Source organism: Centruroides sculpturatus, unplaced genomic scaffold (assembly GCF_000671375.1).
Source record: "Centruroides sculpturatus isolate CEXI.00-Female unplaced genomic scaffold, Cexi_2.0 scaffold906, whole genome shotgun sequence".
In the NCBI taxonomy this organism is placed as follows: Eukaryota; Metazoa; Arthropoda; class Arachnida; order Scorpiones; family Buthidae; genus Centruroides; species Centruroides sculpturatus.
The window spans coordinates 156,604-180,353 of NW_019385169.1; the positions used below are offsets into that span (position 1 = coordinate 156,604).

Genomic DNA, 23,750 nt, shown 5'->3' on the forward strand with positions numbered 1-23,750 from the left:
TAATTTTATTTCATTTTTTTCCTGTAAGACATTTCTCTTTTATTATTCAAATCGATAAATGAAAGTAAATAGGTGTGAAAGATTTCATTGAACTTATTGTATGTCGATATTGTAGATTTTTTTCGTATTTTTCAACATACATATTTATTACTTTGATGCTAAGTTATTAAATATTTAAAATACAATTGTGAGAAGCCGGGAGGTCAATGGGGGTTCCCTTTAGACCGCTTAATCGGCAACTGTTTGGTGAAAACCGCTCACGTTGTCGTTGGACGGCTCTTTGATAAATTGTCAGCGGGATGGCAAGGCCCCTCCGACGTCAGGATACTGACACCAGTTAGGATAGGGTTAAACGTCGCGTCCTAATTCGTGATTTGTAAATAAATGTGGAGTAGGAGGTTTGATTCGATCGGTGAGTGGGGAGGTCGGTGAGTAAGTCGATAGAGTCCGGTCTCGAAGAAAACAAGCCGCCAAGTTAAATAGTATAACAGTAGTTTAACAGTTTAATAAAACAATAAAGCAAATACACACGCTAGTTGCGGTTACAATCATAGCGGTAGTATAAGCATACAGTATATCTAAGATTCGCGGTCCACTGACTCTATCCTAAATCCCAGTATACGAGAGAGAGCCTTTGGAGAACTATATAGCGGGACGACTTCGTATATTCTTATTACGAGTATGTCCAACCTGTTTGACGCTTGATGTCCACTCTGTATGGCGCTAGATGAAGTCCATCGTTGTCACCTTCTTCTATGGCGAGTAGAGCTTCTTGGGGCCGTTTAATCTGGAGAAGTTGCTTCCCAGGGACGTACGCTCCGATGTGGTGCTTCGTCCTTATATTCAGCTTTGGCCTGGGAAAACCCATCAGGTGATCCAGTGTTGTTGGAACCGAAGGTTGATTTTGCAGGTGTTGGGTCTTAGGTGAGCCGTCGATGACGTTACAATGTCGTTATTTGGAGCTACCACGACCATATTAGGCTCGAAACTTGTACGATTTCTTCTAGTTACTTGTTCGACCCTCCTCCTTTAACAATAGTTTGTTTAATTTAACACTGGATTCTTATTATTCTGGAATAGTTGTTGATAGTAAAAGTGATATTCAATCCGTTTTCTGTGCGATGTTTTCTTTACGATCGCGACAGAGAAATAGGCTTAAAAATTTCCTTAAATTAGCGAAAAATCGGGCCTACGATCCTCACACAATATATAAAATAAAATTTTTCTTAAGATCTTTATATGAAATAAAAAAACAAAAAATTATAGCTTTGGAAATAATTTTAAACCAATAAAATCGTAAAGAAAAAATTTACTATACTTTAATCAATTATACTAGCTGAAAGAATTATTCAATTCAAATAATTAAGTTTTGTAACGTAATAAAGAAAGTGTAGTACAGTATAAACTAAGTTAATATAGGCTAATAAAAATTATTGTAGAAAATAATAGCATTTGTTATAAAAATTTAATCTTTTCTTGCTAAAAAGCAAATTTTTAAGCTTGACAGTTTTCCATTGTATTCCTATGATGATAAATTCTTAATTTCTGAAGTACAATAAAGTCTCTTAACGTATAACTCAATGACTCTTGATCCTTTTATTTCTGTTTATTATGCGATAAACGGTACAAAAGATAATGTTTAATAGCATTTATTTCTTTTTGTATTTATTTTGAATAATTATACTCTTAATTAAATTGTTCGAGTTAAATCTAAAGCAGTAAATTTAACTTGAACAATATATGTATATAAATCGCGTGTCTACTAAAATTTAGAATTAAAATTTAAATTATAAATAAAACTTTTGATACTAAATTAAATTAAATTTGAATTATATTTATTTCTGATTAAGAGTTGAATTGAATAAGCTATCATTTGTAAATGAAGTATTTATTTATTATTTCTTTCATATTGATATTAACCTCTTAACCTAAGAGGCGAACAATTAATTAATAAAATTATTCATTCTAAATAATTACAAACATTCGCTAACTTATTAATGAAAATACATGTTTAGAAAATTGTGTTGGATTATTATTCTTAATTATGAACATGTTTCTAAATTATAATATCTTGCAAACTCCTTCTCTACATTTTAATTTTTTAGTAGGTACGATACTTTCTGCCGTATGGTCAGTAAAAAGGATTATTTCGATATCCATCGTCGCTTTCGCCAGACCACAGTGAGGCGACTGTGTGAAAAGTCCAGGACAGATCATTGCCAAAAATTTCCTGGGGTTACTCGCCCGGTTTTCATCCCGAAATCCCAAAATCGTTATGCTGATTTAAACATCTTATTTGAAAAAATAATTCTTAACAAACTTTAAATTATTTTTAAATCTTTATTATTTATATTTTATATTACTTTTTATTAGTTAAACTGTAATGTTGATGGCACTATGGTATGTTTAATTTATAAAAATTATCATATTATCCAATAAATAGATTGTGACAAGAATATTTATTATTATAGATAAAATTCAATATTTTTCCTTTATTATTTCATCGAAAGATTTACTTCAGTATAATGATTTAGTTTATATTATGATTGGTATTGTATCTAATTATTAAACAGTCAACTTAAATCAGTTTTTAAATTTCTTATATCTTATCGCAATTAATCGCAGATTAAATTCATCCTTTAATTATATAATATAATATCGATAAGTTGTCTCTAATAGTTTTATAACAATTTTAATTAGAAATACATATTTTCATCTCTTATATATACCTCAATAGGTAACTTAATACTACAAATTTAATTGAAAATGGTGGATAAGTAGAACTATAGATTAATGACTTTCTTTTTTTAAATAAATCGCTTCTTTTTTTATAAAAAAAAATCTTGCACTTTCTAAACTTTTCGTAAAAACAAACCTATAATTTTCTTAAGTTGCATTTTATTATAATAAAAACTAAGCTTTTCTTATTTCTTGTTGATGAACAATTATATTTCAAGCAAAAGAAGAGTAAAATCTGCACAGAGATAATTATCGCTAACTAAAATTAAGTTTCGATAATTGAATTAGTACGATGTAATTATATTGAAAGAAGCAAGAAGTTGCGAGTGATTTTACAGTTATATTGTACTAAAACTTGTGAATAGAATATCGATTACGTGCAAGAACGAACGTTGAAAATAAACAATATTGATCCCACTAGGGAGTCGCGCCCCACAGGTTAAGAAGCATTGCTATAAAAGCAAATACTTCAGGGAATTTCTAATTATAAATCAAATATTTAAGATGTTTAAGGTGTTAACTAGCTAATCATCAAATCTAGAAATTTATTTTTTAAACGACACGTAATTTGTCCTTCACAACCACAGAAATATAGTTAACTAGAGAAATTGATCTCTTCTTTAATCTTTTTCTTACAAATTGACGTTTTAATTTTCGAGAAATGTTTCTACAAATTTTTCTAAAATAATAAGTTTTCTTTTAATACAATAGAAAGCATGGAAGGTATAAAAAACAGCCAAAAGAAAAGATTTAGTGAATACAGCATTTCATATTTTTACGTCTCTTACTTTCTGAAAAAAGCTGAAGTTTTGGATTAAAAATTGATAACAGTAACTCGATATGAAATTCTATCAGGAGTAACGACAGTGACTTCCCGCAAAGTAAAAAAGTCACTAACTACATATACAGGAAATTAGGAATCAGAATTGCCGATTTTCGAGGGTCAATTTATCCTCCTCCGAAAGAACTATAGTCATTTCGAATATCTCGTTAGAAAGAAAACTGTTGTCTTAGGTAGTGTTCAAAATTTCAAAAGTTTCCATGCAGCAGTTGCCTAAATATATGCAATTGAAAAGTTCAAAAATCGCCAAAAAATCTGTATTTTCTTTTTTCTTCTTCCGGCATTGCAGACGTTCGTAGAGAAAAAAAACTACTGGGTCTAGAAAGCTCAAGCTTTAAACTTAAACATTTCTCATTATCTGTGAAGTGCTCACTAAACTTTCGTATTAATAGGTCAAAGTTTATTGGGGTTTCCCCATAGAGCTAATTCAGTTTTACGGCTTAATTATTTGCTTATAAGGATAAGACTGCATGGAAACAAATGAAATTTTTTCAAAATGTTATTCGGAATTACAAAAGCTCAAATTTACGTGAATTAAAACTTTTTAAATCAATTTTTCTGAACAGTGTATCGAACGCAGTCAGATCTTATGTCTTGACGTTATAATACAATTATTAAACAAAAAGCAATTGATATCTAGACAAAAACATGTGTGATGTAAAAAACTTCGCCAAGTAAAAATTTATGACAATTTAGACGACGTTCAAAATTTTTCTTAGCAGTTTTTCTTTGGAAAAAATAAGCTTGGCGCTTGAAGCGGTAGCTACAAGATTTTTACCTGTATTTACCTTACATTTCGGCTTTAAGAGGCAAGCTTATGTTTACCAAAGAAAAACTGCTAAGAAAAATTTGAATGTCGTCTAAATTGTCATAAATTTTTACTTGGCGAAGTTTTTTTACATCACACATGTTTTTGTTTGGATAAGAAATTATATCTACAATAATGGTTTAATAATAAAGGATTTTGATTCATTCAAATTCTAAAATAAATGGCGAAAATATCTCTAAAAGTACTATTTCTGACTACAATTTAAGAAATAATTCATTTAAAAATAATAATNATTTATTCTTTATAAATAAGTTTTAAATAACAAAGTTTAATTTTCTCTGAAATCAAATAAAAACAAAAATGCATTTAATCAGGTCCAGATAAAAAGCAGGTCTCTTAACTTGACTTCATCCCGAAAAAATACCTCCGATTAATTCTTTATGTGAAAATTATTATTTGAATATGAAACTGATAGTCGAAATCGTCCGAAATAGTAATCATTTTTGTCTCAAACAATTATAAACATAAAGTAATTAAGAAAGTATTTAATAAACATATAATTACTATTAAAATATATGCAGATTACGACAAACTTTTAAATCCAAATGTAATATAAATACTTAAAATCTGCGATTATATTCTTTGAAATCAGAGAAAAATAATAGCGGAATTTTTGGTTGCTATTGCGTGCTGTTAGACTTGTTTGATTGGAAGAATACAAATCACGTACCATAGATGAAACGATGATTCTAATTGGCTATGTGTGACATTTTTTGAAGCTTATTCCTTTATACAGTATATATAAAATATTACGGTTTTTTAAGAAGGAGGACACTTTACATTTGTTTCTGTCCCAAGCTTAATTACTTTTCTGTCTCTGCATTTAATAAATGTTTCAACCATAAATCAAATACTAAAAGAGCTTTTTATGTACAAATTTAAAAAATGTTAGATTTTTTTAATTGTTTTATATTCATCTTTATCTTTATTTGAGGCAAGGCTTGATACAATCGCAGAAAAGAAAGAAAGAAAAAAAATATAAATATTATGCCATAATTCAGCATACTTTCATTAAAGCTTTATATAAAAGCTTTGCCATGAAAGGCTGTACTTTCTAAAATTGTTTACTTATACAATAAACAAGGCTAACATGTATACTCCAATTTAAATTTTCATCGATGTACAGACTTGGTATTTTAAAGCTTATTCTATCAACTCTAAAGTTATTTACGTATATTTTAAAATATTTAATTCGATGGAATCAAAGACTTTTCCTAAGTCAATAAAGGCCATAACAAAAATTTCTGACTTATTCAGATCCGAAGTCAACTAGTATTGAAAAGAAAACAAAAAGCATTGATAGTAATTGAATTTTTCTTAAATCCAAATTAATTTTGATTAAAGTAAAATTTACGAACAAATTTTTATAAATGTTACTCAAAATTACACAAAATTAGAAAAAAGTAGCCTAGATATTAAAAGGACATTAAGTCGTTTTTTTATATAAAGGTAAAATCCGATTATATTTTAAACAACTAAGGAATCTTCTCATTCAAATATTGATATATAAATTATGAGAATAACAAATGTCAAAGGAGCTGCAATAATATCCACTATCTGTTATTTTAAAATGATATTTTATTCCTTGAAATATATAATTATCAAAATTCGTTTATTAATTATCCATATTAAATAAATACAGAATTATCATGCAATTAACATTTTTAAGTAAATCTTATAAATGAATAACTTGTAAACAATTAATAAGCTAAAGTAAATGTTTACAATTTCCATTCTTTATAATTTAGCGTTCATAAATATGTAAAATTAAACTTAAAATTTTAATAATTTATAAAATATTTTAAGAAATTTAAATATTAAAATTTTTTCAAATTATTCTATCTTGTTTAATATATGTGATAATCTGGATGGACTCCCAATCTGAGTTACATAATTTTTACCCTAAATAAGCCATATTAGCTAATTTAACTTAATTTTAATTCAATTTTATTCAACTTTTTATCGGGGTTTTTAGATAATTTAATGTAACCTAAAAAAGTTACAAAACTTCAACATCCTGCAAACATGCTCTATAACGCAACCTTTAGTAAGAAATGAGGATGTTTTGCTTCCTTCCTACACCTCTTATCTTAAATTTTCCCAAACACCTGTCCACATGACACACCAATGCATCCCGTCAGATAATGATTTTCGAATACAATCATTGGTCGAAATCCTGAATAAAAAGTAAATTTCTCTTCCGAGGGGAGAGTGTTCCTGACTTATCCACTGTGTCCTTTTACCAGCCGTTCCTTCCGACGTCTGGACCAAGCCACTCCGAGACCAACAACCTTAGGCCATCCTCGAAATGTCCAACGAGGTAAACATTTGATTGTAAACTCTCTCTCGGGTTAACTAGAGACCATAGACTAGCTTTAGTATAGATAATCCCTGCATCTTCCCAGTTCTCAGTATTTACCTGTATGCTTATTAGTTACCTGTATTTTTGTCAGTTTTGATTAAATTGTTTATTTGTTATTAAATGATCTTCTTAGTCGAGTATTTGTTGCCCACACAGAATCTTCCACTCGGGTTCTGTTAGAATAAGCCATCCAATGACAAGGTGAGCAGGTCTAACAGATCTGACGATTAGAGGGCCTTGACCCTCGTCCGTATTCTCAGATATATATCGAGGTGTAACTGATTAAAAAGTTTCAAATTTGATCGTAACCTATATTAATACTTTCTTCTTTATGTAGAAAAGAAATTGCTCTCATTAAATCAGCGGCTGGATAATTGAAGATAAAATTCTGTAGGTTTCCTCTTTCTACAGAATAATGAGGATGGAATATTTAAAAAAAAATGACTTAATAGGGGATTTTAGAGGGAATTTTATAAAATTTTAATTGGGATTTTAGAGACCAGAGGAGATTTTATAAAATTTTAATTGTCAGACTTGCTCATTTGATTGCTAAGATTCAAATAAATAACACCTTTTAAATAACGAGAAATATCTGGATCTGATAAAAATGTTAGTTTCAAATATTTGCTTCTTAAGAACAATTTTTGTGTTTTAAAATAATATATTTATAGCAAACGAACAAATAGATGTTAAAATATCAGAAAGCAAGAAACAGCAAAATGTAACTAAAATTTTAAAGCAAGTTTCTTATAATTAGTTGATGCAAATTTTTAATTGAAATTTTTGAGTTTTGTTGAAAAATATTCTAATTAATTTCAATGTAAGTTTACTTAGTAATATAATTGTATAAATACATCAGGGTTTTGCATTATGGTCTTATCGTCAACACAAATAATGTAAGCAATTATAAAATGTTTAATACTTATTTTTAAAAAATAATTTATTATATGTCTAATGTGTTGTAAGACAGAACACATAGAAACAAACTGAAGAAAAATATGAAGCAATAATTAAGAGATGTCCGTTCTCTTAATTAATTTGATAATAATTGATAACTCTAGCAAAAACATTATTGATCTTTTACGTCTTCATTTTTTTCTGATAGTCATCCAGACAAATTGTTTCTCCCTATAAATATATCTGTATATCAAATACAACTAAGTCGTTTGAAAAATAACTAGAGAATGATTCTAAAATATCATGTCAATATATTTATTTATAATTCTGAAAACTTAATAATAAATGCTTAGATTTCTTTTAATAAATTTGAAACATTTTCTAGTTATATTGAACCAAATTTGATAATTCTAGTCTCTGATATCGACATAATAATCAATATCAATTTAAGATCAATACTCATTGCAATACTTGAAAAACTTCTCCATCTAATTTTATGTTTCCTTTCATCGTTTTTCAATTCTTGAAATGGTAAACATCATTGTAACTTTTTGAAACTATCCATTTTCAATATCTTGTTATAGGCGTACAGTAATTTATTATAAACGATGTTCCTTTATTTACAGTTTAATACAGGAACAATTGAAGAAAATTATCAAAAAATATAGACTAAATATTGTATTAGTATACAAATGGTTCGAGCCTTACCAACGACGACCTACAAGAACTGGCAGAACATGGAATTCACGTTGAACTGGAAAATAGAAGTTCTGAAAACGAAGAACCCAAAGAATTTCTCTACAGATTTCCTTAGTAAAAGTTTGGTAACGATAACGGAAATCGTTGATCAAATTATAGCGAATGGTCCAGATTTTGAAAAGCGTGCAAAAGCGAAACGAGACGTTTTGGATGCGATCATCTGCTACCGACATTTGCTTAGGGAAAGAAAAAGGCGATAAATGAAACTTTACGACTTTATTACAAAAGAACAAGAAACAAACTTTACATTTCTGTGTGCATATGTGTATGTGTTATTTAACATATATTATTATACAAATTAATATAAAAATAACTTAAAATTAAAGTAAAATTTGTTTATTTTTGGTCGCGTGTTCCCCTATCCCTATTTACTCTATGTTAAAATGACCTCGTTTAACGCTGTTTCGCTTAGCGCTTTGTTGTCTAGGAACGCATCCCTCGCGTTAAGCGGGATCTTACTGTATAAGTTTGAGGTAGATCTTTCGTGAAGATAAAACTATTTAATTTTTATAAATGTAAGAGATTTAATAATGATATAAAATTTCTATCTTCAATGCTGCTTCATACAGTCCTACTTATTGTACTGTACTGTATAATTTATACACGCCAAAACCATGGAATCTGTGGTGTAAGTGTCATGTTAGGAATAAAAGAATCGAAAAATTAAAGAAAAGTTATATTTACTGAAATTTTCTAATAAAGTACAATTCTCAACAGTCTTTCCTTTGCTGTAAATGATAAAATGAGCAATTTTAATTTTTTCATTTTTAAAAAGGGAATTCGGACTTAAATAAAATGTTAACGTTAAGTTTAATTGCAGTTCCTTATGCTAACATTAAAGTATAGTATATATATGAATAACAAAATATTCTTTTCTTTAGTTATTTCTTTTTCTAACGCTTAGTAAATCCTACATCCCTCATTAGCACAGCACAGTTCCGGAGTATGAAGTCAATCAGAGAACAGATGATTGTTTGATCCAGTTTATGATGCGAGACATCGATTACGGTTTCTATTAGTACTGTTTTGTTTGTAGGCGACCTCCTATTGACTTTTCACCAATTATTCTCTAGACATTTCAATGAGATTAGTATCCAAAAAGTTTCCAAGATGAGATAATACATTAAAATTTAATTCAGAAGATATGTTCCTGATCTGTAAAATAGAACTTTCTGTTATTATGAGATTTCGGAAAGAGAACCTGCGTTTCATTACTAAAAATCGTAATTCTTATTTGTCTTTTGCTAAATCTTATTGAAAAATTCAAGATATCCTTACCGAATAGGTCTTTTTATTTAACGTAATTTTCTTTGAAATGACTGTCATATTGATCGACATTAATATTGCAAAGAATTAATCCCTACAAAATTAAATTTATATTTGAATTTAGTCTTTTAAAGTGAACTTGATATAGTTACACATTCGTTTCACGGCTTACACTCAGACCATATTGCTTTTCAAATTTCTTTACTACATCTTTAAAAAAGTCATAATAAATCTCTAAAAACATCCATTGCTCATTTATAAATCAGTCTGCTCTTTTATCGTCTCTCTGTTCTTTTGACTAATCTTTTTTATAGATTCAAAAATTAGCATTTAATTAACAGATAAAATGTAAACATTAATACTCTTTGTTAATAAATAACTCACCTGTAAAAATTAATCTCAACTTCAATAAATAGCATTCAATGTTCCTAATCATATAAGCAAATTCTGGATATAATGGAATCCAGTGCAAATCCGTGAATCCATCATTTTAAAAATAACAAACAAAAAAAAAACTTACCTGGAATGCAAAATTCTTAATTTAAACTATTTCAATAGAATCGTAAATAATTTCTCTCGTGATCACAGGACCTTCTATAACTTTATAAAGTTTATTTTGCTTGTAACCAAATCAATTCTCGCTTTTTTACTGTCACACAAAACTCCAATTTCAAACTTTTTTTACTATGATTATCAAAAAACAAATGTTTACTTGGATCTCTGCGATTTTCTTATTCTTTAATGTCACTCCGTAGATTCTTTATCACAGCATATTTAGTCCAGATTGCAAATCAATGTCGAGTTCCATTCTTCACATCTTTTTAGTTTCTCTTGGAAGACATCTACAAACCTGATAAATTGATTGGTTTTAGTGCGACAAGATAAGTACTGTACATTTTATAAAATTTTTCAGGAGACACACACAAAAAAGAAATTTACACTTTGGTTAACTTATTTAATAGATTCTGACTTATGCTGTTTGAAAATGTACGAGAAAATATTTGAGTGCGTTTTTAAACTTTTTAGTTTTAATTTATCCTGTACATAAAATATTTAAAACTGTACTTGACTCATTGTTGTATCGAAATAATAAAATTTACATCGTGTGACGCATTTTAAGCTAGCTAAAAAGTGTTTTATTCACTTTCATTTCATATTTTGCAATCCTTAGATGTTTATAAAATTGAAAATTATGGTATGTAGCCTGCATGTTGGAGCAACAAACAGTCTTCTGCCATACCTGACTTTAAGGATAAACACAGCAGCTATCTTTCTCAAAACAGAAGTAGCGATTCTCTATGTATTATAAGTGCATGCGGCACCAAGTGATTAGTTTATGGTCAAACGATACAAATACTGTAAAAAAGCAAAATTTAGAAAATTTTCTTATTTGATCGGATGTTGCGTCTAACCCTTTAATTTTCTGTATCAATCATCTGTATTTTTCTAATAAAAACTCCACGTTTTTTAGTTCAACTCCCTTAGCTCCGGCTATGGTAAAAAGATTTCAACATGGAATTTACTAATTAATTCAGTTCAAATTTTACTCTGCTGAACATTGGCCTTCTACATCACTCAATTATTATCAATTTCCTTGAAATGAAATACGTTATCCTTAACAATTTTGTACATAAGCTTTTTACCTGACAGCGCCAAAGCCCTATAATTTCCAGAATGCTGCTCAAAACATTTGCATACGACTTTGATATTAACAAATTTTTTCTAAACTGGCCAAAAAGCTAATTTCTTACGAGGTCTACTGATAGTGAATTTTGGCTCATTCAATTTTTCGTTATGACGTAGGGAAGCATTACACAAGAAATAATCCTGTGTAATGCTTACAAGTGAATACTGGGAAGGCTGCAGCGAACTGTGCTGCTTTGTATACCAGTAGATGTTTTTGTACGTATAGATAATTCAATAATATTAATTGATTACATCATAGAATCAGTTATAAAGTACAATGCAGTGTAGTAACTCATGATGAAATGCATATAAATTGTCAACTATGTTTAATGCCTTGTAATAAAAAGGAAACATTTTATTTGTATTTTTACTGGCTGTTGCAAATTAAAATGAAATGTTAAATTCACTATTGAGTCCATACTTTAAATATGGAGTGCATAATTTTAGTGAAACCACAAATACGTATGAAAGTACGTTACATAAATTTATATACAGTAATTGAATATAAAAGTAATATTATTTAATTTAAATATATATATTTTCATTTTTACATTATCTTAATTTGTAATTAATTTTCTCTTTTCTACTCTCAAAAGTATTTTAAAAACTTATTTAATCTTCCTTCCAAACTTTCGACAGTTTTAAAAAGTAAACAAAATAAATATTAAAGTATTAGAAAGGTCTTGATCATAGAAGAAGATAGATATAAATCTTTTATATGTATTGCGAAAAATTGAAAAATAAGAATAGAAATGTTTAGATTTAACTTATATATATCATTTCTTTTATATATGTGTTATTGAATAAAATTTTTAAATAAAAAAATAAGTGAAATGTTTATTTTCAGACAGGAGCATCTGTCATTTGGATTGAAGTGTGGGCATGACACGAACATCGAGATTATAAAATANATTATAATAGTCAAATTTGTTATCATCTTCTTTATTTTTAAAATTTAAATATATTAATAATATTTTTTTTTCAGTAAAAAGCAATTATTATTCTTAAATTTTCGATTAAAATCACTCTTAAACATTGTTTATTTACACATTTAAATTGTATTAAAATAGTTCATTTGTCTTTATTCCATAAAACTAATTAATTTTCTGATTTATAAAAATATTTTACTTGAATTGAAATTTGTTTCTTAATGTAGCAAATGTGATTAATTGAAGTACAATGCATCCATAAAGCTTATCTCGCATCTAAGGAAAAAACTATTGAGGATGTTTTCAGTTTTTCTTTATCTTGACACGATTGTTAACTGTAGATTGTTGATAAATACAGCAATTAATTTTTCCCTGACACCAAATGTGGCTTAATTCAATAAGAGAAAGTTAACGACAGAAAGTCGTTAACTCAGAACATCTATTTTTAGGAAAGATAGGACAAGAAAACTCGTTAATCCTCAACACAGAAAGTTAGAAAAATGACAATTATATAAATACATTATTTATTTCCACACATTCTTTTAATTGTTTTGAAAATTGGCCGATGTCTTTCATAGTAAAATAAGCACTTTAATATAGATTTCTTAAACAATTTTACAATATTTTGAAGTAAAAAATTACAAATATATAGTTTTTACACAAGAAAAATACATAATTGTTTCGAATTATATATTAATAATACACATTTTATCATATGAGGATTTATATTTAGTCAAAGGTAAAACATTATTTCGCAATAGAATAATTTAAATCTGTTTTTTTTTTAAACTATGTACAAAAGATTAAAAAAATTACAAAAATCTAGAAAAATTGTTCAACTATTTGATTTAACAGAGTAAGAAAGTATTGATCAAAGTAAATATCGATTTTTTTTAATCTTTGAATTTGATGACCGATAATAGTTGTCATCTTTAGCTAAAGATGGAAACATTGTCGTTCAATTTATGTCATCAAGCGATAAGATATAAGATGCTAAACAATACAAAGACGATAAAATAATGCAGTAATTAGGATTGGAGGAATTAGTACCTTTCATAAGAGGGATTTCGTATCGAAATTTATAAAAGAAGAAGATTATCTTCACAATTGGATGAACTCTGTGTCATTAATTCTTGACTCTGTAGATTAATTTGATTGATTGAAGCTAATTTTCTTCTTGAAATAACTTATTGATTTATATGTCAAGCAATAAATTTCTACTCTAATTAGTATGCTTTTTAAATGTCTTTTAAATTGTTATCTCGCCAAAACTTTTGTAAACTGTATAAAAAAACAAAAAATCGATTTATTCTATAAATTATTATTAATTTTTCGATTCATTTTTAAAATATTTGAAAAAATCATTACATTAATGATTCCAGTATACTGTACTGTACATAAATAAGATTAAAACAACAGTTTCTTATTAATGGAATATAGTTTTATATAAGCACATTGGCTTAAATTATACTTGATATAATGCTATTTAATCATGATTGCAGAATATAAAATAATAGTTTCTTTCGATTAAATGTAAAATAAAAAATTAACTAAACTCGACAGTAAAAGCTACAGGTAAAAATTAATATTGAGAAATTATAGTAATGAAACTTTATTGGAAACTTATTAGTGAAGGATTAATAGCTGCGAGTTTTTACATGAGATAATGCCAGAGTACTCTGTGTTAATGTATACTTGTTTTATTGTTAATAAAATACGGTATTTAAAAAAAAATTAACAGGTTAATGCGAGATTGAGATTGAGATTGTATATTGAATTAAAATTTAATTTTAATTATCTAATGAATTAATTTCAATACACGCTCGGTTTCATCTTTGTTATATCATACAAAAAAGACAATGATGTGATTAATGGGGGTTGTTATTAATTATCCTAACCAATTATGCTAATCTTGTAATTAAATGTGGAAAAATACATTGTTTTTCTAAATTTGAATATGAAATTCTAGTTAATATTTAAAAAAATACGGCGATTTGAATAAAATTTACTATTTAATAATTTTATCTGAATGCATTTTCTCATTCAGAACAGTATTTTTTTTATCATTTCGCTGATGAGATTATTTTAATAGTAATTAATTAGCATTTATATGAACCTCATTTATTATCTCTAATTTATTTAAATATGTGCAGAATTAACGAGGGAAGTATTGTGTAACAAATGCTGTAGGATATTCATACGTTTTTTTCATTATTAGTTTATTACCGGTAAAATATTTTACTAAAATACTGTAAAATTAATTCTAACTTTATTATAATAGTCAAATTTGTTATCATCTTCTTTATTTTTAAAATTTAAATATATTAATAATATTTTTTTTTCAGTAAAAAGCAATTATTATTCTTAAATTTTCGATTAAAATCACTCTTAAACATTGTTTATTTACACATTTAAATTGTATTAAAATAGTTCATTTGTCTTTATTCCATAAAACTAATTAATTTTCTGATTTATAAAAATATTTTACTTGAATTGAAATTTGTTTCTTAATGTAGCAAATGTGATTAATTGAAGTACAATGCATCCATAAAGCTTATCTCGCATCTAAGGAAAAAACTATTGAGGATGTTTTCAGTTTTTCTTTATCTTGACACGATTGTTAACTGTAGATTGTTGATAAATACAGCAATTAATTTTTCCCTGACACCAAATGTGGCTTAATTCAATAAGAGAAAGTTAACGACAGAAAGTCGTTAACTCAGAACATCTATTTTTAGGAAAGATAGGACAAGAAAACTCGTTAATCCTCAACACAGAAAGTTAGAAAAATGACAATTATATAAATACATTATTTATTTCCACACATTCTTTTAATTGTTTTGAAAATTGGCCGATGTCTTTCATAGTAAAATAAGCACTTTAATATAGATTTCTTAAACAATTTTACAATATTTTGAAGTAAAAAATTACAAATATATAGTTTTTACACAAGAAAAATACATAATTGTTTCGAATTATATATTAATAATACACATTTTATCATATGAGGATTTATATTTAGTCAAAGGTAAAACATTATTTCGCAATAGAATAATTTAAATCTGTTTTTTTTTAAACTATGTACAAAAGATTAAAAAAATTACAAAAATCTAGAAAAATTGTTCAACTATTTGATTTAACAGAGTAAGAAAGTATTGATCAAAGTAAATATCGATTTTTTTTAATCTTTGAATTTGATGACCGATAATAGTTGTCATCTTTAGCTAAAGATGGAAACATTGTCGTTCAATTTATGTCATCAAGCGATAAGATATAAGATGCTAAACAATACAAAGACGATAAAATAATGCAGTAATTAGGATTGGAGGAATTAGTACCTTTCATAAGAGGGATTTCGTATCGAAATTTATAAAAGAAGAAGATTATCTTCACAATTGGATGAACTCTGTGTCATTAATTCTTGACTCTGTAGATTAATTTGATTGATTGAAGCTAATTTTCTTCTTGAAATAACTTATTGATTTATATGTCAAGCAATAAATTTCTACTCTAATTAGTATGCTTTTTAAATGTCTTTTAAATTGTTATCTCGCCAAAACTTTTGTAAACTGTATAAAAAAACAAAAAATCGATTTATTCTATAAATTATTATTAATTTTTCGATTCATTTTTAAAATATTTGAAAAAATCATTACATTAATGATTCCAGTATACTGTACTGTACATAAATAAGATTAAAACAACAGTTTCTTATTAATGGAATATAGTTTTATATAAGCACATTGGCTTAAATTATACTTGATATAATGCTATTTAATCATGATTGCAGAATATAAAATAATAGTTTCTTTCGATTAAATGTAAAATAAAAAATTAACTAAACTCGACAGTAAAAGCTACAGGTAAAAATTAATATTGAGAAATTATAGTAATGAAACTTTATTGGAAACTTATTAGTGAAGGATTAATAGCTGCGAGTTTTTACATGAGATAATGCCAGAGTACTCTGTGTTGATGTATACTTGTTTTATTGTTAATAAAATACGGTATTTAAAAAAAAATTAACAGGTTAATGCGAGATTGAGATTGAGATTGTAGAATGAAAACATAAATTAATCAATAATTAATAAAATTTAATAAATTTAAAAAATAACGAGTAATGAAATATTCAACACAATTTTGATTTTTATATTCATTTTCATCGGTAAAGATAGATGCAAGCTGTTTTTTTCAAAATAAATACATAACAGTAATAAAATTACTCCACTCCCCCTTCTTTCATACTGAAACAGGAAAAAGTTTTAAATTTCAAATGAAACTCTACAGAAAAGTGTATTTTCTTAGTTCTATAGAAAAAAAAACAAGACATTTTTATCTAAGGCGTATTTCATAAAATGCTAGTATTATTTTGAAGCTTTGAGTTGATTCAAATTGTCCATTCTTTCCTCTCCGATCGTGCGAATGACTATAAAATATGTACCACTAATGACTAGTTTCACCACCCTTTGTTTAAATAGCACTTAACACACCGTGTTCTAACGACATGTCAAGAAAATTAAGATTTCATTAGGAATTTTCATTTTACCAACTAAATTTAACGAGCCTTTTCCGAACATCTTTCTGCTGTGGTTTCGGAAGATAGCTTTTTAAAAACATACAAGAGAAGTATGCTTGATGTCATTAACCGATTTAATTAAATATGGTATCCAATGAAAGATAATTACGAATACAATCATATACCAAAATTATGATCTGCAGAATACAAGTATTAAACGAGTAATGGATCATTAAAGTTATCGCGATTAGAACACTTAAAGATAAATTCGTTCAATATGTACGGAGTGTTTCAACGAAATCCCATGTTAATTAATGTATAAAAAATGTCAAAACTTTTTCTTACAGATCTAAAACTGTGCTCGTGGTGATCATATCTGGATTTACTCTGGTTAAAAAATCATGGAAGGGAATTGGGGAAGAAACGTTCATTATCTCGAATGGATTTTTCAAGTTTTTGAAGTTACTACTTATTGAAGTTTGACCCTTGAGTCGTGAGTTAGATTCAGTTATGCATGGTAACACATTTTCGTCAATACTTCTTAACGCTTGCTTCTAAATATATGATGTCTTATTAAGCTAATTACATTTACATATACCTGTAGTTTGTTGAAATCGGTTAGTGACATCGATTGTACTGTACTTCCCTCGTTATCTCTATGACGTCAAATATCTTTTGTGACTAGCTGAACACTTGTAATGTGACTGAACCAAAATAGAAACGAATAAAAGTTTCAAATTATAAAATGTGATTGTTGACTTCATTCAACACTGTAAAAGTATAACTGTATATACGGACTAATGAGTTAATGTTTTAATTAAACGAAAAGAAAAACGTGGGAAAATTTACGCTCGATTTTATCTCAATCTCACGGTTTATTAAAAGAAAGGCAAAGTAATCAAAATCCAAAAGTCGAAAAATTCTGTCTGAACGAATAGTTTTTATGGTTTTATATTTTAATATACTTGGCGTATGATAGGTCCGCATTAAACTTATCGTAATGCGCCATCTTAATTTTAACTTAATGAATCTTTAGAAACTTTAAAGTGACATCTTTAAAATAACGATCAGATAACGCTTTGTTTAACGAGGTTGTTGAAACAAATTCACTAAATTGAATTAAATAATTTAAATAACCTAAATTAAATAGGTTTAACGCATTCGTTATATTTTAAGGGAGATTGGTAAAACCGGCGATAAATCTCAGAAGAGAAATGTCATTTCAACAAGTTGATGCTTTACCATATTTTTCCAGAGATATACGTATGCTATTAAACCAGGAATTTGGTGACAAATAGGTCATGAAGGACTCGTTTATCTCATCTCACATCTCTCGATTACTTTCTACGAGAATAAGTCGAAGAAACAGTGATATTTCTACCATTTATAACAAGAAAAGACAAGAGATAGAGAATGCCTGTGCTACAATGATCATAAAAATACTATGTAGAGTTAGAGAAAGTTTATAAAAGTATAAATAAATAGTGAATAATTTATTATTTATTAATTAATATCAACAAGCACACAAAATAGTGTAATTATTTAATCGCTATTTGGAACTCCGCAATAAGGAATTACGAGATACCTAGATTTTTGTATGGAGCAACGCATTAAATAGTTCTATTATTGTTTTATTAAATAGTTCTATTATTGTTTTATTATGGCCTTATTACAGATGCGTATGAACAGGCAAACAAAAGATATTTTAAGTGTAATGCTGTATTAGAATTTTGTTTATATTTATGAAATTTATTATATTAAAATACGAATGGATGATCACAAAATAAATGCCATAAAATGTATCCTAAAAAACAAGTCCTCAAAATGTGAAAACATTGACATATACTTTATTCTGTGAGTAAAATAATATAAAAATTGAAACCACGCCCTTTTACCACATACAATTCTGAAAATAAAACTTAAATAGGCAAAGATTTTAACCAGAAGTCTGGTAGAAATTTCAGCTGGGATTGGTTTAGAAATGTAACAAAAATAATTATAAAATGTCAATAATAATAAAAGATATTGCTTCTGAAATGAAAATGTAAATTTAAATATTTTGAAATAAGATTTAAATGCTACTATTCTACTTACATATAGGAATCGAGTCTATGTCAAATAATTATCATTAATTACACCACTTGGAGACACAATTTTATAATAGTAACAAACCACAATCGAAATTATGTTCGACTCCTAGGACAATCACTGGGTTTTTGATAGTTTTTGAAAATTATGTAACATCATTTGCCAATTATAAATATGATGATGAATAAGAGGATACTTTACAATAAGGGATATCCCTTATTGTAAAGTACCAGAGAGTAATTAAATCGAGACTCGATGACGTTTCGAAAACTCTACTTTTGTGTCAACTCTTTCATAGTCGTACTCCTCTGCGAGTTGTTTAAAATCAAAATCAATATTCATATTATATATCAGTTTCAGAAGAGGAGAATAGAATTTTATAAAATATGAATGTATTTTTAATGAAAGTAAATATAAAAGAAAAATGACNGCGCCACATCACTAGCGAAAATTTAAATTTGCCAACTGGCATGCTTTCGGATAACAGACGTTTCGGATAACCAGCTTTCGGATAAACGACGCTCTACTGTATTAAAAAGAAAAAGTCAAATTTCTTCATGTAGAAAATCATAAAATAAAAAAGAAATTTGAGTTTTTACAATACTTTTTATATTTTCGTAAGGTTTAATTGGAATATTTTTCATCATAAGAAGAAAAAATATCAGGTTATTTTACATTCTGATTCTGAAATCATTATTTAATCTAATTTTCTGTATTACTAGTTATAATTTAACTGCAATTTTTATTATTTAAAATCTTTTATAATAGAATTAATGAAAACGTGTGTAAAAATATAAAATCTCTATAGAACTTTCCATCAGTTATCTCTACGTGCCTATGTTATTCTATCAACTAATTTTAATTTTATATCTTATATTATCTTTGATTCCTTTAACATAGGAAATTTTATTTCATAATTTTTAGTAAGTTTAATCTTATTTTTATCGTTCTAGATGATGATTTATAGGATTTTAGACGTATCATTTTATATTGAGAGAATGATTCGTATGTAATGTTTACTACAGAAGAATAAGAGAACAATATATTGAAATTTTATCTTAACACAAGTTTAATGTTTTAAAATAAAAAACCATTTATCTACCCATTCTTAAACATAGCTTTAGGGCGTCATCTATAAAAGCTTAGTTTCGGATCTGCATCCTTTAAGTGATATAGATCATGATAAAAACATGCTTTGTTTTTTGTGTTTATCCACGTTAAAATTTTATTTTACAAGAAAGAAACAATGTGAATAAAGTGGGACACTTTATTTACATTGTTTCGTTTTTATATTGAAAAAAAATTCGAATAATTTGAATACGATTCAACTATTTTCAATATGATAAGGATGAACGTGTACTTGAACATTTGGTATATGTTTACTTTAGAAAAATAGCTTAATTTTTCTTCTTTTTCTTCTTCGCCTTTTCTCCTGTACATATGGGGTCGGCGTTTCCTTCTCTAATACGTTTTTTTCCATTTTTCCCTATCAAGGGCTTCTTCTCTCTTAAGTCCCCTCTGGTTCAAGTCTTCTTTCACCTTATCTTCCCAACGCATCTTTGGTCTTCCTCTTTTCCCTTTTCCTTCTATTACCAGTTTTCCGATCTTCTTTCCATCATAATTGTCGCTTCTTCGCTCTAAGTGGCCAAACCACCTCAACCTGCATTCTTGCATCTTTTTGCTCAAGGGGCCCACCTTAACAGATTCTCTAAAAATTCATTCCTTATTCTATACTTCCTTGACACTCCACACATCCATCTCAACATTCTCATCTCCGCCACCTCCATCTTTCTTCCTTGGGCTGTTGTTATTGCCCATGTCTCCGCTTCATATAACATTACAGGTATAACAACTGATTTATAAATTTTCCTTTCAGATTGCAGCTAACTTTCTTGTCGCGTAATATACCGATGAACTTCCTCCAGTTCATCCATCCATATTTAATTCTATGCTGCACCTCCGAGATCAATCCTCCTCCTATCTCGACAAATGTCCCAAGATATTTAAAACTCGGAGCCAAAGGGAGCGGCACATTTTTGATTTTAATATGCTACACTTGTCTTTATCATTCAGAGCCATATAAACTTTTTTAGTTATGCTAATCTTCATGCCTCTTTCTTCCATAACTTTTCTCCAATCTTCCAGTTTCTTCTCAACCTTGGTTTGAGAAAGATCACATAGCACAATATAATCCGCAAACAGCTCCACTGAGCCTCTCCTTTCACATCACACAATAACACGTCCATTATCAGGTCAAACAAATAAGGACTAAGGGCCGATCCCTGATGCTAACCAACATTAACGAAGAACCCTTCTATTGTGCCCACACTTCTCTTAACTTGGGTCTGTGCTCCCTCGTACATTTCCTTGACGAGCCTAACGTATTTTTCTGGAACATTCTTTTCCCTCAAACATCATATCTCTTGCTTTGATACCCTATCATACGCCTTTTCTAGATCTATGAACACCATGTGCAAATCTTCCTGCATTTACCTGTGCCTTTCCACCAGCTGTTTTAGAGCAAAGATAGTATCAGTCGTACTCCTTCCCGGCAAAAAGCAAAACTGTCTTTCTCCAATCTCAGATTCCTTCCTAATCCTTCTTTCTACAATTTTCTCCCAAATCTTCATAGTATGGGACAATATCTTTATACCTCTGTAATTTCTGCTATACTGTACATCCCCTTTACCTTTAAAGATCGGTACCAGAATGCTCTTCCTCCAATTATCTGAGATCTTCTCCTGCTGCCAGAGTTTCTTCATAAGGTCCCAGAGGATATCAATTCCTTTCTTACCCAAACCTCTCCAAGTTTCAACCAGAATCCGATAAGTGCCAACTGCTTTCCCCATCTTCATTTTCCTAAGCACACTTTCCACTTCTTTGCTAATATCTTGTACGACTCCTTCATTTTCCTCTCCATTCTCGTATAAAGTTCTGGGGCTCTCTTCATTCAATAAATTTCTAAAAAATACTTTCCATCTTTCCTTGGCCCTTTCCTAATCTTGTAATACCACTTCTTTATCATCTTTAATCAGTTTAATAGAGAAAAAATCTTTTGATGCCTTATCTCTTAGTCAACTTCAAAATATACTTCAGAGTCAGTTAAATTTAAAACTTAATGTATATTGAAAACAAACGTACGTACAGTTACAATTAAAGTTCACATATAAGAATTACAAACATTAGATATTAACAAAGTTCAAAGTAATCATCCACTGCAACAGGTCCGTCGGAAAAGCACCTTGCGACGTACAAATTCAAAGTCCACAACAATATAACAAGATGAGGCAATCTTCTAAACAGCTTAGGCGAGCTAAGGTCAGCGTGAGTTCACTTCCAATGTCCGAAGCCGAACTGAACTTCCCGCCAGAACTTCTATGCTTTTATAGGATTGAAACAGCATTGGATTCCACCAATTAGCATTTACCAGCTCTATAAGACGTCCGCCGATGGTCTGATGTCTTTTAGCCAATGAGCAGTCGAGTTTTCAAAATGATCTGATCGCCGTATCTATGGCGACAACGGTCGTTCATAAAAAGGCGGGAAAACTGAGTGCCAGACGATTTTTATATCCCGACACTCTTGCTTTGGCAATTCTCATCAAAGGTGGTAGCTATTGCGAAAGCAATAGCTACCACCTTTGATACCTTTATAGTCATTTTATGACACCTTTATAGTCATTTTATTTGCCAAATGGTAAGTTTCTTTATCTTCAGGCCTTCCCATGAAATCCCACTTTTTCTTTCGTTTAACTGCGGATTGTACCTCAGCATTCCACCACCAAAGTTCCTCTCTTTTTGGCGGTCTCTTCCCTGAAGATTTTCCCAAAACCTCTTTTCCAACTTTCAAAATGCAATTATTATTCAGCAACCACCATGTTTGCACATCACATGGGAACTGGATTTCTTGTAACACTTTTACCTTAAACTCTTTCCTTAATTCCTCCTTTTCTTTCAATCTCCCCAATTTGATCCTTTGTTCAATCTGGCTAACACAATTCTTAAAAATGACCCTTAAGAAATTCACAATCCACCAAGAGAACTCTATGCTGTGCAGCAACACATTTTCCATTTGACACCTTACTGTTTCTCACTTCACTCAGATGTCTCCTGCGGCACAAGAAAATATCAATCTGGCTGGATCTACCTCCACTCATATATGTAACCAGTTGATTCCCTTTCTTCTCAAAGTAAGTGTTAACTAGCGCAAAGTCAAAAGCCACAGCATGATCGACTAGTCTTTCTCTTTCTCCATTCTTTTCTCCTATACTCCACCTTCCAAGAATTCTTCTTTCCGCATTCTTCCTCCTCCCAACATGACCATTTAAATCGCCATCATAGATTAATCTCTTGTTTATAGGAACACACATTATAACTTGGTCAAGATCTGTCCAAAAGTTTGTCTTTTCTTCTTCTCCACTACCTGGCTCAGGAGCATACACACACACAATCGTAATGAAAATTCCGCCAACGTCCAACTTAATACGCTCATAATTCTATCACACCTTCGTTTAACCTCACAGACTCTGTCTTTTAGAACTTTATCAATTACGATACCAACTTCGTTCCTTCCTCCTTATTCGCTCCACTCACAAACAGAGTGTAACCTTCACCAAGTTTTTTAGCTTTATTTCCGTTCCATCTTGTCTCTTGCAGGCACAAAATGTTCACTCTCCTTCTTTGCTTAGGATCAACCAACTCTTTACTCTTCCCATTCAATGTTCCAATGTTTAAAGTACCTATTCTTATACTTGTCTTCTTCCCTTTCTCTTTCTGGACTAACTTCTTTATCCGAATTCGTCCTTGGTTCGGTAGCGCTAGCTCATGTGACATAGTTTT

At 28.9% G+C, this 23,750-nt stretch overlaps 1 protein-coding gene across 1 annotated transcript; it reads right to left on the reverse strand.

The window, feature by feature from the left end:
• Window positions 1–20,373: 20,373 nt before the first annotated feature.
• Window positions 20,374–23,281, reverse strand: LOC111635696. Its single transcript, XM_023380738.1, has 4 exons — window positions 23,006–23,281; window positions 22,603–22,896; window positions 21,406–21,908; window positions 20,374–20,620 (listed from the first exon to the last, which is right to left on the reverse strand). Exons 1-4 carry the CDS (start codon window positions 23,279–23,281, stop codon window positions 20,374–20,376), a joined length of 1,320 nt encoding a protein of 439 aa, XP_023236506.1.
• Between the last annotated feature and the right edge of the window lie 469 nt (window positions 23,282–23,750).

What these genes read in the sequence shown, in the direction of transcription:
- LOC111635696 (XM_023380738.1), bottom strand. Translation starts at nt 23,281, where the DNA reads ATGTGTGTTCCTATAAACAAGAGATTAATCTATGATGGCGATTTAAAT. An exon ending in GCAGGAGACATCTGAGTGAA is followed by an intron (nt 22,897 to 23,005) that starts GTGAGAAACAGT and finishes TGTGTTAGCCAG; the next exon opens with ATTGAACAAAGGATCAAATT. An exon ending in ATAAAGAAACTTACCATTTG is followed by an intron (nt 21,909 to 22,602) that starts GCAAATAAAATG and finishes TTACAAGATTAG; the next exon opens with GAAAGGGCCAAGGAAAGATG.